Source organism: Aulostomus chinensis, chromosome 10, assembly GCF_037954235.1.
Source record: "Aulostomus chinensis isolate RoL2024-O1b breed Wild chromosome 10, RoL_Achi_v1.0, whole genome shotgun sequence".
NCBI lineage: Eukaryota > Metazoa > Chordata > Actinopteri > Syngnathiformes > Aulostomidae > Aulostomus > Aulostomus chinensis.
The window spans coordinates 12,434,444-12,449,279 of NC_141329.1; the positions used below are offsets into that span (position 1 = coordinate 12,434,444).

General features: G+C 39.5%; 2 protein-coding genes across 6 annotated transcripts in view; both read right to left on the bottom strand.

The window, feature by feature from the left end:
* Positions 1-453, bottom strand: part of eif4g1b (eukaryotic translation initiation factor 4 gamma, 1b) — a 47,357-nt gene extending 46,904 nt beyond the window's left edge. For 4 of the 5 annotated variants that reach the window (XM_086216091.1, XM_086216090.1, XM_086216089.1 and 1 more), the window contains exon 1: positions 388-453. The gene's annotated coding sequence lies outside the window, so the exon portion shown is untranslated. Of the gene's footprint in view, positions 1-85; positions 358-387 lie in introns of those variants that run through there. The other variant, XM_086216088.1, reaches the window with a different exon arrangement.
* Positions 454-1,247: 794 nt separating this feature from the next.
* Positions 1,248-14,371, bottom strand: psmd2 (proteasome 26S subunit ubiquitin receptor, non-ATPase 2). The gene is made up of 21 exons (XM_086216094.1): positions 14,152-14,371; positions 13,159-13,215; positions 12,908-13,072; positions 12,499-12,620; positions 11,505-11,729; positions 11,225-11,383; positions 10,835-10,979; positions 9,255-9,315; positions 8,921-9,067; positions 8,698-8,804; positions 8,436-8,563; positions 8,236-8,323; positions 7,989-8,151; positions 7,711-7,812; positions 5,380-5,528; positions 5,182-5,265; positions 4,841-5,009; positions 3,904-3,998; positions 3,675-3,801; positions 2,018-2,136; positions 1,248-1,933 (listed from the first exon to the last, which is right to left on the bottom strand). The coding sequence occupies exons 1-21, from the start codon at positions 14,272-14,274 to the stop codon at positions 1,751-1,753; spliced, it is 2,718 nt and encodes a 905-aa protein (XP_086072220.1). The 5' UTR covers positions 14,275-14,371; the 3' UTR covers positions 1,248-1,750.
* Between the last annotated feature and the right edge of the window lie 465 nt (positions 14,372-14,836).

The window sequence follows — 14,836 nt, forward strand, 5'->3', positions numbered from 1 at the left end:
CCATTTGTCACTTGTCAAATGTCATATAGCAAAGCTGCACACTATAGATAATGTATTCCCAGAGGTCACATGTGTAAGGACTTGCCTTGGTTGTCTATTGTGGTGTTAGCCTGCTAGCTTGAAAGGCTAAACTGAAGAAAGAACACCCACGTCGTCTTAGCATGAAACGCTAGCTAGCTAGCTAGCTAATCCCCGAAAACACAGCAGGAGCCCCAGTCAGCAGAAACCAGTCCAGAAAGTCATCACAACGAGGTACATCTCGAGACTATCAAGTGAGACGTACTTTTGAATTGCATACCAGTGCCTGTGTATAACAGCCAACTGATATGTTTCTTTTTTTTAAATAAGCATTTTCATAAAGAATTGAGTTTAGGACCGCAGCATTACCTCTCTCTCCTTGAGTCCGCAAAGCCGGACGGACGGAAGGTCTTCCCGGAAGCCGGTAGCTAGGTAATTCCGGCGAAATCCCATCACGTGAAGCTCTCCATGTAACGTTAGTCATGTTTTGAGCAATAAATTGTGGCTTTATTGTCTTATACACACCTTGATATTTAAATGTTCCCAAAAACATTTAAACTTCTCAAGTTATAACATAATTTCAATTTGCATACTTCTACTAGCCATGATGCACTGTTACAGATTAGTCAATTTATTTTAAAGAAATCTGAGTTGACCCCCCCCCCCCCAAAAAAAGTAACACTGTTGTATATAGATGACCTCAAAATGATCACAACAGGCATAGTGTGGCCACAAAATGTAGTTCTGTCAAGAACAATTTGAGAAAATTTTCCAGATGTCCAGAGCTGAGTATACAAGTGAAACTGGGCTCAGGGACCGGCATGCAGAGGCCAAAATAAAAAGTAATCAAAGTGAAAGAAAATTGACATTGTTGTGGAATACCAGCATTTGCCAAAGAAACCCCCATAATTATAGATCATCACACTCTGTAGTGTCTACATCTTAATTCTGCTGAAAAAGGTGCAACTGTCTGCTGGTTGACATGTGTCATTACGTGACAATTAAAGGTCCCTGTATGATAATCAAGTGAAGGAGCAGTACTTTACGTCACTGATCTTTCTTCAGTGAAATTATAATACTTCATGTCAGAGGCCATGATGGCAGAGCTGTTGGAGTATTTTATATCCAGGTTGACACAATGATGTATCAAGTTAAATTAATACACTGTCACTAGATGTGTGTTTATGCTTTGTACTAAACAAGCAAGCACAGCCTTAACATTTCCACCATGTGGTCTGAGTTTTTTTTTTTATTCAACCTTTTACAGTACTGTAACAAAAACCAAAAAAAAACAAAACAAAAAAAAAACTTCCAAAATGCTCAAATTACAAATGATCGAGGATGTAAATAGCAAGGGAAAACATCTGACGCAATGACTTAGACGCAACAGTTGTAATTTCTCTGACTGAAAAATATACAGGATGGTGGTGAACTGGACCCAGATCAGTAAAACTGCTGGTTCAGGGAAAGTGGGCATGAAAATTATGAGGAAACCATCTATGTGGAGTTGATAAGGTCCAAGTGTGCCCTCTGTGTCCTTCCAGTCCCAATTGATCAGACCCCCACCATCAACCTTTAATGACTGCAGGAGCTGGACCACAGTGAGGACTAAGGGTAGGTCTGCCTCACTCTTACCAGCCATGCAATAAACGAAATATAATAACTGCCCATAGCCATGGAGGGCTATCCTGACAAACACACAGAGGCTGGTGAGCATGGTTTTGGGGGTAGATTAGGTTTCATAGTTGGGGTTCTTGCGGAGGATAACAAAGCCCTCCAGAATGGGAGTGACAGGGAGGTACTCCTCAGTGGCCAATTCAGCTCTCTCTCCGTGAGCCAGCAACACTGGGGTGGTGTGGGTCTGGAAACCTGTGATCGCTTTGGGCTTGCCTGCCTGGCCCACCACATCCACTGCCTATGGACAGATTGCAAACATTAGTGAGGTGACATGTTTTCTTTCAAGAGTTCTCCTGCAATTTTTTGAAGTAATACAACCTACCTGTCCAACTCTGACAGACACAGGAAGTGGTCGGAGCTCCTCATCGAAGGTGACCAGCATGCGAGGCTGCATGGCTGCTACCAGGCCGTAAAGAATGTAGTGAGATTTTCCCAGGATTACTGTAATGCACACACAGAGATAGTACAAGTTGTGTCAAGCAAATTTCTTAATTTTTTAAAAAAGTTTTCATGTGACAATACATATATCTGTTACATGTTAATTTTTTAAAAATTTATCTTTACAACAGCTAATACGATGCAGTTCCTCCATAGGTATGATTCATCAGTCACATCTAAGCAACAGATAATAACCCCCCCCCCCATAAGATAATTCAGATCATACTAATAAAAATAACTGAAATTTAAGGTAAAAATACAAAAAAAAAACAAAAACAAACCATTAGGAGGGTCATGTTCATTTTTTTTTTCTTAGTGTCCTAAATTTAAGGTCCTAAGGTTAAAATCAAGCAAATACTGTGTGGAAAAAAAGGAAATGGGCATTATGTCTTTGTTGCTCAACTGCTTTGGAATGATTTAAATAGATCGTATCATGCAATCAGAAGACAGCAGTTCCGGCAACTTTACAGATGGCAATGGCAAACAGGAAGAAACAGCAGGGGCCTGTACCTCAAGTAAGATTTGCTGTAACTTCAGGTGGTTTACTTCTTCACTTTATTATTGTGGTGACTTTTAGCAGACTAAGTGGTAAAATACAAAATCCGAACATTTGCAAGCTGCACCCACTGACCATTCACAACACGGACATCATCCAATGTTAATTTGACAGTGGTGTACGGATACACACACAGCCAGTGGGATGGATCACAGTCTGACTCTCAGATTCTCTCTCGTATTGTGAGTGGCACATTTGCGTATTAAGACCAAACAGCAGCGGAAGGAATGACATCAATGTTGATATAACTAATATATGTCATAATCTCTGCCACTTATTCATTTCATGTCAATAAAATTTGATTACTGTCACACCAACTCTGCTCTTAATGATCAACAGTGATGTTGAAAGGTGTTTTAAGTTGCCAATTCACACAGTCATACATCTTATTTGTTACCTCTCTTTCCTACTTTGGCAGCAGCAGCTCTGTATTATAGATTTATATTCCTCATATTTATAAGTTTGTTCCTCTTGAGTTAAATATGAGAATCTCCATGCTGAATGTTGGTCACCTCGTAATGACCGCCCTGTTCATGTGAACATGCACACAAAAGAAATGGCAAATGCTGGCTTGATCAATAACTGACAAGCACCTTTGTGGTGACTGTGGTTGTCAAAACCACCAAACTTGAAGATACCCCACATCTACAGATCCTGCTTCACAGTACAGGCACCTGGTCAGTCAGGTGAGGGTTGGGTTACCATCTCTGTTTTGTGCATTCACCCTTTTCCGAAAAATACATCATGTCGAGTGAGAGTAGAAACAAAGTTGTGGGTTTTTTAATTTAACAATTTCCATCAAACTTTACTGATGAGATACTTCAAAACACATATCATAATACGTAGACGTAAACCTGACAACTGAAGAATAAATATTAAAGAGAAATCAACATTGTTAATGTTGTGTGTGTGTGTGTGTGTGTGCGTGCGTGCGCACATGCGCACAAAGACCTGCAGAGGGGCAGTAGGAGGAAAATCAACTTACTGTTCTTGACGTCAAGGAAGGAAACAAGCACGGTGAGCAGTCCAGCCACAGCAACCTGACTCATCAGCTGTCTGTCGCTATGGTAGGGACAGAGTGTCAGTGTGCCTTTGCCCAGGTGAGTCAGACCCTGTGGAGGTGCAAACAGTACCAAGTCAATACCTAGTAGAACACACACTTCACAATAGTTCACTTATGCCTGATGTGCAGTGCCCTTTGTTTTGTCACCCACTTGAGCAAGTCGGACCATGAAGAGATTGTTAGGGTCTTTGGCGTGATACTGTGCCAACTGCCGTAGCATGGCAGCCAGCCGGGCATTATTTGTGCCTGAGGAAGCAGGGGGAAAAAAGAAAGTGTTAAGAATGTAACAAGGCAGCACCGCTCATCATTGACAATGATTATCAGTATAATTAATTAATGAAAGCATATTCTATGTTTTTTTGGCAAAGTAAAAGTTTAAGTTATGTTGACTTTTATATCTTTACAAAAATAATCTTCATAAACAAACTGTACCAATTGGTAAGAACCCATGACATGTTTACTGATCCAGATACATGTATGTTTCTGAAGGGCTTTCCACCAATTTGACCCTTTGGGACATTAATCAAGAAACATGGCAATACCATAAAAAGTCCAATACTTTTGGAAATATTTTCAAAAATATATCACAATTTTATATACCAGACTTTCATATAATAGCAAAGGTCTACACTCAGTGTTTGTTTGTTTTTTCCTGGTTAAATTAATGCATTGTAGACCTGAACAAGCTGCAGCCTAATACATCCATTAATACACTGATAAAAAAAAAAAAAAATCAAATACACTTGCAGTGTTTCATTACAGCTTGCATTGAAAATAACAATTCAACAAAAGGTAATCTCCAGTATTTTCCCTTGTTGCATATTTTTGTATGTATGTATCTATATATATATATTTTGTATGTATATTTTTCCTCAATTGTGGTTAAAACAGCAAAAATGTTTTAGGGAAATATTGGTCATGATCCTACAACTGGTACCAAGAGCAATAACGACACAACATTTTATCCACAGAACATTTCAAAAAGTGTGCCCTTGTGCATCATGGAAGTTAAAAGATGCACAACATCTACGTATGCAGGGGTTTGTCAACATCAATTTCACATATGCAATGCTCAGAACAGGACTCACCACTGCCCACCATTCCCATGGCAAAAATGGAGTTGTGGGACACCTCAGGGTCAGCATCATGAGAAAATTTGCTAAGTGTGTCCAAGATATTCAGACGAGGGTTGGACACTGAAATGAGAGCCAGAGCGAGAGGCACTGCTCGCCTCAGGGTGGGCTCACCGTAACGCAGCTGAAGGTAGGAAATTGGAGAAAAAGGACATGGCATTTAGACAGACAAGTCTCTCATTCTCACAGAAAAAAAGTGTGATGGAGACTGAAATTAAAGAAAAGATGTAAGAAGAACTAAAGAGTTCACCAGACAGATAAAGGGCAGAAAGATTATATTGAGTAATGCTGCTAACCAGATGTCCAAATGTTCTCAGTGCCATTTCAGAACCAATCTCCTCCCCCATGGCAATCAGGGCAATACCCAGAACTGCTACACCCTGAGAACAAGACATACAACATCATGACTCAACCCATTTTCCCAGACACAAAAAAGTTAAACATTATGGACTAAATAATTGTAAAAGAAATATTAATAATAATTTAGCCCATACTTGGTGGGAGCCCATGTCAGCAGTCTCCTTCTTATCTTTGTCCTTCTTATCCTTCTTGTCTTTATCCTCTTCCTTTTCCTTCTCCTTGGCCTCATAGTGCTCACTGCAGATATGTAGAAGCTGCTGCACCTTCAGCACATTACCAGAACCTAATGGGGGGGGAAGCATTTCATTATCAGTGTTACACCTACCGTTCTTTTGGGGGGCTGCCCAAAAGGGACCCTGTGCCCCCTAAAAGTCAACTTAATTGTAATTATTATTATTTTGGACATAGCGCCACATCACAACAGAAGTCATATAAGGTCACTTGTCTTTACAAACAGGTCTAGACCTTGTTCTTTAGTTTAATAAACAAATTAAGCTTATGATATTGATCTAATTCTACCACTTCATTTCATTGTCTACATCTACATTTCTCTCACATTACCTTGGTAAGTACACAGGGAATGATTAAAAAAAGCACCTCCATGGGTAACTGAGTAACTCAGTGAGTGAATGGGTAAGAGGGTGGGTAGGTAGCTAGTTGGATAAAATGCAGTACATAAAGAGAAAGACTGGGGAATAATTTCAGTTTTCTTTTATTGTTTTATTAATGTTCTGTTGAGTATGTAGACTGCATAAAAAGGCAGTTTTGAGAGGAGACCAGACCCTGTTTCAGTGGAGGTAAAAGTTACTTTAATACAAAAAATGTTTTCCTAAAAAAACAAACAAAAAAAACCCCTGCATATTGTATTTAATCTTCATCACTGAATTAAAAAAGAGAGTAAACACATATGATTCCTTTTACTGGGGGGGGGGGGGTTTGAAGCCTACACTCTACTGTAATTATGCAAGAAGGCACGCCATTATATCCTTAGGTATTTTCTTCCTTACAAATGATTATTTTTATTATATGTGTTGGAACTAAATTTTTGTGCAAAAAAAGAAGAGACAAAGAAACACTGTCTGTACACTTTGAAGACAAAGAATTATCGCCTCATTTGATTCGTTGGACTTTGGTTCCTGGACAACTTATTTTTGATTTATTCATGGAAGTTAATACGCTCAATCAATTGTGTATTGCGGGGTCTGCCATGAATTGTTGTCCACCAAGATGACTTTTTCCAACGGCAGATGCAGACATTCAGATAGCAGGTCGGCCGGTGACTGAGATATAATACAAATATCATGATGTTTTGTTTTTTTGCATTTGATAGACTATAACAATTTAAAAATAAAAAAGAAAATTGCTGAATCTCTGCTGAACTGAAAACAAAAACATAGCTTGAATAATTCCATTATTTCATGCACATCACAATCTCATTTACATGGCTATCTAAGCCCGTAACATGTTTCAGATGAATTTTAAATCAATGAAATAGATTAATACATTCTGTTACAGACACTGTTTTTTATTTTTAATGAGCCTTGTGAGAGCAGGAATTGGCCAGTGCCTACTGTCTCAAAATGCCAGGAATCGGCTCGATTCAGCTGACCAATTAATCAGTCTACCAATAGTCATGAATGAGAGCCTGCTGCAGCACAAGCACTGTTTATGTACATCAAAGCATCTTTTAAGCATCAATTTAAGCACATAGACATTTAATCTGGGGCCATTTTCTTTAACTAACACTTACAATATGCAGATGTTATGAGGAAGTTGTGCTCTGAGTGGTCACAGCTGCAGGTGAGTGCTGAGGCACATTTCTGACAACATGGCATTTTCAACCACGACAAGGAGATTCAAGCCAGTAGGGGAGAAAAAAAAATCAACTTGACTTACCCGTCTAAAGAAAAAAACAACACTATTTCTCAGTGGTGCAACATCTGTGATCAAGCAGAAATTGCTAGTTTGATGTACCTGCTTCCCACTTCTGATGACCGTGCAGTCAGAGCTTACAATCCCCATCAACAAAAGCCCCAGGCAAGACCACTCAGCTTGTACGCACCTCGCCAAATCATCCTGAAACCTACCACCAGCTCCTCTGTCTCTGTTGAGCTTAAACATGAGCTCTGGGAGCAGAAATGTCCAAGCGTGTTGATAAAATAACCAGCTTGTCCTCCATTGTCTGACCCAACAAGATATAACAGTGGGCTATACCTATGCACGTGTGTTTCAACAATTTTGGGAACTGACTGATTGGCTCACTCTCTCAGTCCCTGACACATTCTGAGGATTGACTCCCTTCAACAGACTGACAATTATGTCAGACACAGTTTGAAAATGATTGTCAGGGTGAGCAACACTTGCGTATTAAGATACAAAGTTACTGATGGACTTGCAGATGTATGTATGTATGTAAAATGAGGTGTTAGAATGTCTGCAGTGGTTGATAGTTCAGTGAGGCTGACCTGCATAAGCACAGATATCCACTAGTGTGTTGGCGAAGCTGCGGAACGGTTCAGGTACAACCTGCAGAGCTGCCAGAGTCGTTTCGATTGCCTCTCCTTTACCTGAGGACCAAGAATGACATGAACATAAAATGTCGCAGGACAAAAAAAGGGAAGAATCAGAAAGCGTGTTCATGGCATTAACCTCTTACAATAAGTTGATCTACAAACTGAAAGATGGCACACATCAACAACTTTTTCCGTTCTTAATTCTGAATGTGATGGCTGCCTCTTCTTACCCAGATGGTTGAGCCCCAGGCCTAAAGGTAACCAGCGAGCATATGTGTCCTTCAGCTCTTGTTCATTCTTCTCCATGATGGTCTGTACAATGGTGGAGGTCACGTCTCCGTTGCAAGAGCCCACTGCAATCATACCGCACGCCAACGCTGTCACCCCAACCACCTGGAGGGAGAGAGAACATGTACTTGGATGCTGTTCAACTTTAAATGTGAAGTGGGAAGAGTACTTCAAAACCTCCATCCATACCTCCATGCTGGATTTAGAGTCTCCCATGACAGGGAGAAGCAGAGAAAGGACATCTTCACGGTTCGAGCCCGCATAAGCCAGACCCAATCTGTAAATCAGACAATCTTGATAAGATGAACAGCCATAATATATTGGCAAAATAAACATCATCAGTGGAGAGACTCAAATGTTACAAGAGCACAAAGAACAGACTTCCTCACCCAAAAATGGCTCCTATCCTCATGACATTGCTGTTGTGGAGGACATAGTCTGAAAGTAGGGCGAGGGCTGGGTCACATTCATTCCTCACTCCGGAATTTACGATACCACAAGCAAGGAGAGCACCAGACTGTAAAGGGCAAAAAGAAAGATTGAAATACACATCAACTACTTTGACTACTTATTAGTACATTTTAAATTCAGTGAAAAAACTATCCTTGTCAAGCCAGGGACAGGAATATTGTTAACTACTGCCAAATGTACCTTGATATAGTCCTCAGAAGAATAGAGATATTTGTCAATCTGTGTCAAACCACCATCAACATCCCACAGCAGGATCATTCCCAGTGAAGCAGCAGCACTCAGCATGCCTGAGAAGGTTACATACATCAAAATATTTCCCCCAGAGATCAATAAGGTGTTTATGATTTTGACACATAAAATCAAACTATAAATCAAAATAAAGACAAAGGGTGTGTTTTTGTACCGTGGTCCTTGTTCTTGTACAACCACTTGTTGCCGTCGTCTGTGAGCAACTTGTCTTGTCCAAAGGCTGCATTAACGAAGCCGTTCACAAAGGAGGAGGCCAAGTTCATACGAGCAGAGTCCACCTGTGAGCCGCTGCCTCCAAACCCTGTCACATACCAGGAAAACCACCATAAGTTCATCATCAAATCCAAATATCTCTGGTACAAGCTGTAGTTTTTCCTCCAATGATTTTGTTTTTAAAATCAAATTTGTCTGCTGAACAACTCATTTACTACTAATAATATAATCAGTCAGATTTACTGTATAGACACACCATCAACATATGGACTCACTGTTGTTTTCCAGGTGTGTTTTATAGATGTCATCTGGGACTTTTGGTTCCATGATATCCAGCTGGGAAGGACAGGAAGAGTGTTTAATATTTTAGGGAAAGTCTTAAGAAACAAACAACCTCTCAGCTGAAATGATATCAACGCCATCAACTAATTATCTATTATTATTCTTTCTGTGAAATTTCTTCTCTTTAAGGAGAAAAAAACCCTTCAGTGATGAAAGTCATTTCCTGGCATCCTCCTTTTATTCATCTCAGACATTCCCCACTTGTTTCCTCCTCTATTTATTTTTCCCCTGCAGCCCTTTGACCTATTTTCCTCTTCTACTGAACCCCATCTCTTTAATTCCTCCCAAATGCTTGTCACACTCGTAGAGCTGAGCCATAAACTGAATTCAATTCATGATACAGTATTTTGTGTCAGTCGACCAATGATTGTTGCCAGCTTTGAAGACATATTAAGACAAAAGCTTCATAACTATACAGAACAGTTGAAGCTAAAGTTATCTCAGCTCACATCAGATAAGGGTGTCACCTGAAACTCAATTTGCCAAGTCGCCAGAGGCTGGTTTAAGAACAGACACCTTTCCCCTTGGTAAAATACTGTCAGCTCCTCTAAATGTTGAAACTTGTCCAATGATAGACAGAAGAACTTTACAAAAGAGGGTAGATCTCCTGTCCCATAGTCATGGCATTAATGTGTACAAGACCAATGATGGCTCTGAGTTGTGTTTTTTGTTTTCCCCACATCATTAATAAAACTGCTATGATAGCAAGAAACTAACTACCACTTTTCTCAATGAGTCAACTCTATGGAAACAATACACAGTGTTGTCTAAGTACAGTGGTCTAAATTTTCAGGTTTCAGGACATTTCAGACAAAGCACATTGTCTATCATTGGAAGTTGGAACTCATCTTCCTGGGAATTTTTTGTGAACAAGCATTTCAGGTCTTATTTTCAATAAAAAAAGAACATACAAGGTTGACTATAACCACTTTATCAGGCAAGAAAATTTTGATTTGACACTTTCATTTTATTCAATATCAATTTGTTACATTTTCTTACAATATCTTCAGGCAGTCAGTACCTGCTGTCCAGAGTAAATCTCAAACAGACTGTCCTGCATTTGTACTAAAATACTGGACTGAATTTGAAAGGAATTAACAGTTAACGACTGTAATACTCCAGTTTTGGGGAGAAAATACACCAAACTCAAGAACTAGTGGAAACTAAGCACAAGTATTGCATTGCCTCACATAACCACAACGTTGTTCCCAAAAGTTGCATCTGAACACACCTCAAGGACCACAGCCAACAGTCAGCTGGCACATACACTTTTCCACTTGCGTGAAAAGAAATAACTTTCTGTTCTTTGCCTTAATATCAGCAGGTGGCAAAAGTTGCACTTGCCAATCAAAGCAGGATGCTGGACGACCTCGGACATAAACAAAGCTGCTATTCTATGTAATCTTTTACAAAGGTGTGATTCATTCAGAATGACTAACTGTGGAATCCCTTTTGTCTTTTACAATTACACCAATATTTTTCTCTCACGTCTATTTATCTCTCTCTCTCTTACCTCTCGTGCTAAGGCCAAGAAGTTGCTGTTGAGCTGCACGTTGGACATAATCTCTGTCAGGTCCTCATAGTCCTCGACGTCTTCATTGAGCTCCAAGAACATGCCATGGCGGCCAAGCATGAATGCCATCTGCTTCTGGATGACTCTATGATACAGAATAATGCAGGGCCCTTGTTACACATCACCCAGAACAAAAAAAAAAAAACAGGTTCCAGCCAGACACCAGGATATGCAGCAGTAACAAAGACATAATGTTGAGGAAAACTTTGTCTAACCTTCCAGTAAACCCTCTACCCTCAATCCCTTTGTTTAAAAGTTATATGCCTTTCATGAGAGAAAAAAAAATGGTGATCTTATGGCAGCCAGGAAAAGCATCCTTCAGGAGCTTACATGTCTTTGCAGGATGTGAAGATGTTTTCCACCAGCTCTACATCATTGAGCATCAGAGCCAGGCGAAGGGCCTCTGGATAGCGGTTGAACTTCCTGAAGATGTTCAAGGCACATCGCAGCAGTGCAGAGTTCTCTGGCTCAGGGACGTAGCTCACACAACTAAATCAGAGCAGAAAGATTGCAACTTGTGAAATTTGCAGGGTTTTTGTGACATACTGCGTTTTTTTGAGCAAAATTAAAAACCTAATAATAATAATAATAATAATAATAATAATAATACCTGGTGAGGTAAAGGCAGACCTTGCCATAAGCATTTTCATCAATATAGTCCTCCAACATGTCCAACCTCTCAATCTCCATAAGTAGGTCACATGCCTCGTGCTCTGCATTGTGGGCCATGTTGTATGGCACAATCTCTTTGACGAGCTTCAGCAGCGTCTCCTGTTGAGTCTTGTCATTCTCTTCCACCTCCTGCCATTCTTTAGCCACCTCACCTGCCAAGTGCCTGAGAGATGATGGACTAAGAGTCAACACTAAAAAGTTAAGCAAACAGCAGATGCAATAGCAGATATCCAATGACATTAAAGTTTTGTTTTCTAACAAAACATCCTCATTTGCCCAGTTTGTGTAAAGAGTGGAACTTATCTAAGTGGACATCAATACATCTTAGAAGCAGCATTTGGGAGTATTTCGGCTGCTACATCCTGTGGCCTCCATGCAGGCTGACCTGCTAACCTACTGAGGTCACAAAGGCTCCTTGGATGAGCAAAGCAGCTCTGAGTGTACAGCCTCGTTTGACAGCATATTATTCAGAAAAGACAGTCATAATTGGCCAGACGCTCCAAAAAGACATTACCATAGGTAGGATATTAAGGTTAAGCAGTGGAGTCCCTGTTACTGGTCCATATCCATGACGACATTTATAACAATCACACTGGGAGCTCTGAAACTAACAGTCTCGCAGACATCATTCCACCATTATTCTGATTCTCATGCACAAGGGTTAGCCTAATGTATCTGTGCTTGACACTCACATGGGCTGTTGCCAGAGTGAAGAAGATATAAGTAGCCGTAGGTGAGTGGCACAGAAAATGAATGCGGCCAGTGCTAAACAAATTAACATCACGTGATATCCTTTTCACCTATAGGCTTCCTAATGTTTTTCATAATGAATAAATAAAATATGCTACTTTTCTTTGATTAGAGAGTACATTGTGCTTTAAACACCATGTACTTAGATGACGATGCCAAGCTGTGGTGTCAACATGTCTTACCTGACATATTCATGCCCCCAGGAGGCCAGCTCTTCCTGAGAGCCCAGCAGACGGTATTTGAGACATTCCCTCTCCCCGCTCATGGTCATGGCTAGCACTGAAACCACGTCAGCACAGAAACGCTGCAAATAAAAACACAACTATTTAACTGATCATTTCTAATACATGAAGAATACCAGCCACCTGTGTGTAGTTTACAAGTCTATACATATGATCTGGTTTTGAAAGAGGCAATTCTGTTCTTATTACCATTCATTCAATCATGCTCAATAGTGAAAATGAAACTCAATCACAACACAACAATTCTCCTCAGTTACTTTCATTTCACTCCTGTCCTGCACCATTCACAATTCATATAGTAGTTAAAAACACATGCACATGCATTGATTGTGGTAGAGCCAAGCAATACCTTGTTCTCTCCAGGGTCCATGCTGTCATAGATCTCTTTGAGCTTTCCATAATGCGGGCGCAAAAACTTGAGCGGCTTGGGAACAGAAGTCATGGAAGTGGTTGAGGAGCGAATTTGTCTGCGGAGCTCTTCCAAAGCAGGTCGGTAGAGTGCAGTGTTCTTCTCCTGCCAACGTGGAGGAAAAGGTGACATTAAAAGCATTTAACTTTAATCTGCACTGTGAAATTTCAAAAAGTTTTGAGAATACTCACGCCCAGTCTCTCCACCATCATCTCCAGATCCTCTTGTAACTGCTTGTCTTCCTCTGACTGAGATGTAGTTGAAGAGAGAATTGCATGATGAATAAAGCAGGGTACTTATCATACATGTGTTATTAAGCATTCTTTATGTCATGTTTTAATAACTTCAGCTAAAAGATGCACTTTAATATATATATATATATATAAAAATAAATGATTGTATTTCATTTTGAAGGGTAACCATGTAGCTGTTCAGTTATATTGTTTAAATAAGTATGTGTTTGACTAAAACAAAATATGTGCATAAAGAGACAAACTTATACTGATCTATCATTTGTAAATGTAATTTCTCAACTATGCACTATTCATGTTATTTAAAAATGATGCATAAAAACTACTTTATATACGATGACACTACCCGGGACTAAGAGGGACTTGCTAACGTATGTCAATGATTAAGACCAAATAATTACGTCACAGGTCAAATAAGTGACAACTATCTATATATCTATATCTATATATCTATATCTATATATATATATCTATATATCTGTATATATATATACACACACACACATATATATTTATTTATTTATCAGGCAAACCAACTGAATTATGAGCTGACTACTCTGATACAAAACTGGAATTTTTCACAATTTAGTCCGTTTCAAGTTTACTAGTTTATCATGCACCATACAACTAACGCAAACCCTCTGCTAACTGAAAGTTAGCACCGTAAGCTAACGCTAGCTTACCGGCCGAGTTATATTCATCATTAGTAGTAGGCAAGTTTAAGGAATTTATATGAAGAACGTTAAAAATCTATGAGGTTTGACATGTAGGGAACAATAAAATTATAAACTCAGTTCATTGGTCGTGAAAGAGAATGACTTGGGCCTGCTCTACCATGTTGTCAAAACGACAGTGACTAAGGCAAAATAACACGTCTGGCTCCTTTAACCTTAGCTCACCCAGCAAATAGGATAAAAAAATACGTAAATTCACCAATTCTTGCTCCTCTTTCTTCTCTTTGTCCTTCCCTGCGGCCTGCTGGCCTTTATCTTTGTCCTTTTCATTGGTATCAGTCTTTTCGGGCTGCTTATTCTCTTTGTTTTTTGCTTCCTCCATAGCTGCGGCTCTATGAAATTACGGCTAACGATAGACACTCAGGAAACCCGGAACTGTTTCTTCTTCTTCGCTGTTCAGTGTGTGAGAGTTGCTGGGCTTTGTGTTTACCGCTCCTGCTGGTGGAGAATATTGCCACGGTTGTTCGCGGATACTTCAGGTCCTACTAAAAAAACAGTATTTATCATCGTACAACATTTTGTAATTATTGTCAACCCGCATTCACCATTCACCCAAGTTAACTTTTCTGACCGAATAATTTAGTAATAGCTAAGACTACCGTAGCCAACTGTACTGTTCTTTTTTTTCTGTTGGGGCACATACCTTGAAATGGAGTATCTTCACAGCTAAAAAGAAAACAATTTAAAACAGTTTAGGGCCCTTAGAAACTCTTTCTGTGTTATATTATCTGCATTTCAATTAATCATATTGAGATCATATTTGACCAAACACTGAAGTATCATTTGCAAACAATTTCAACAAAATGTTTAATGGAGTGTTGAATTTTTGGTTAGATACTCATGAATAATAATAAGTGCTTACACTTTTTCAACTGAATCTATTC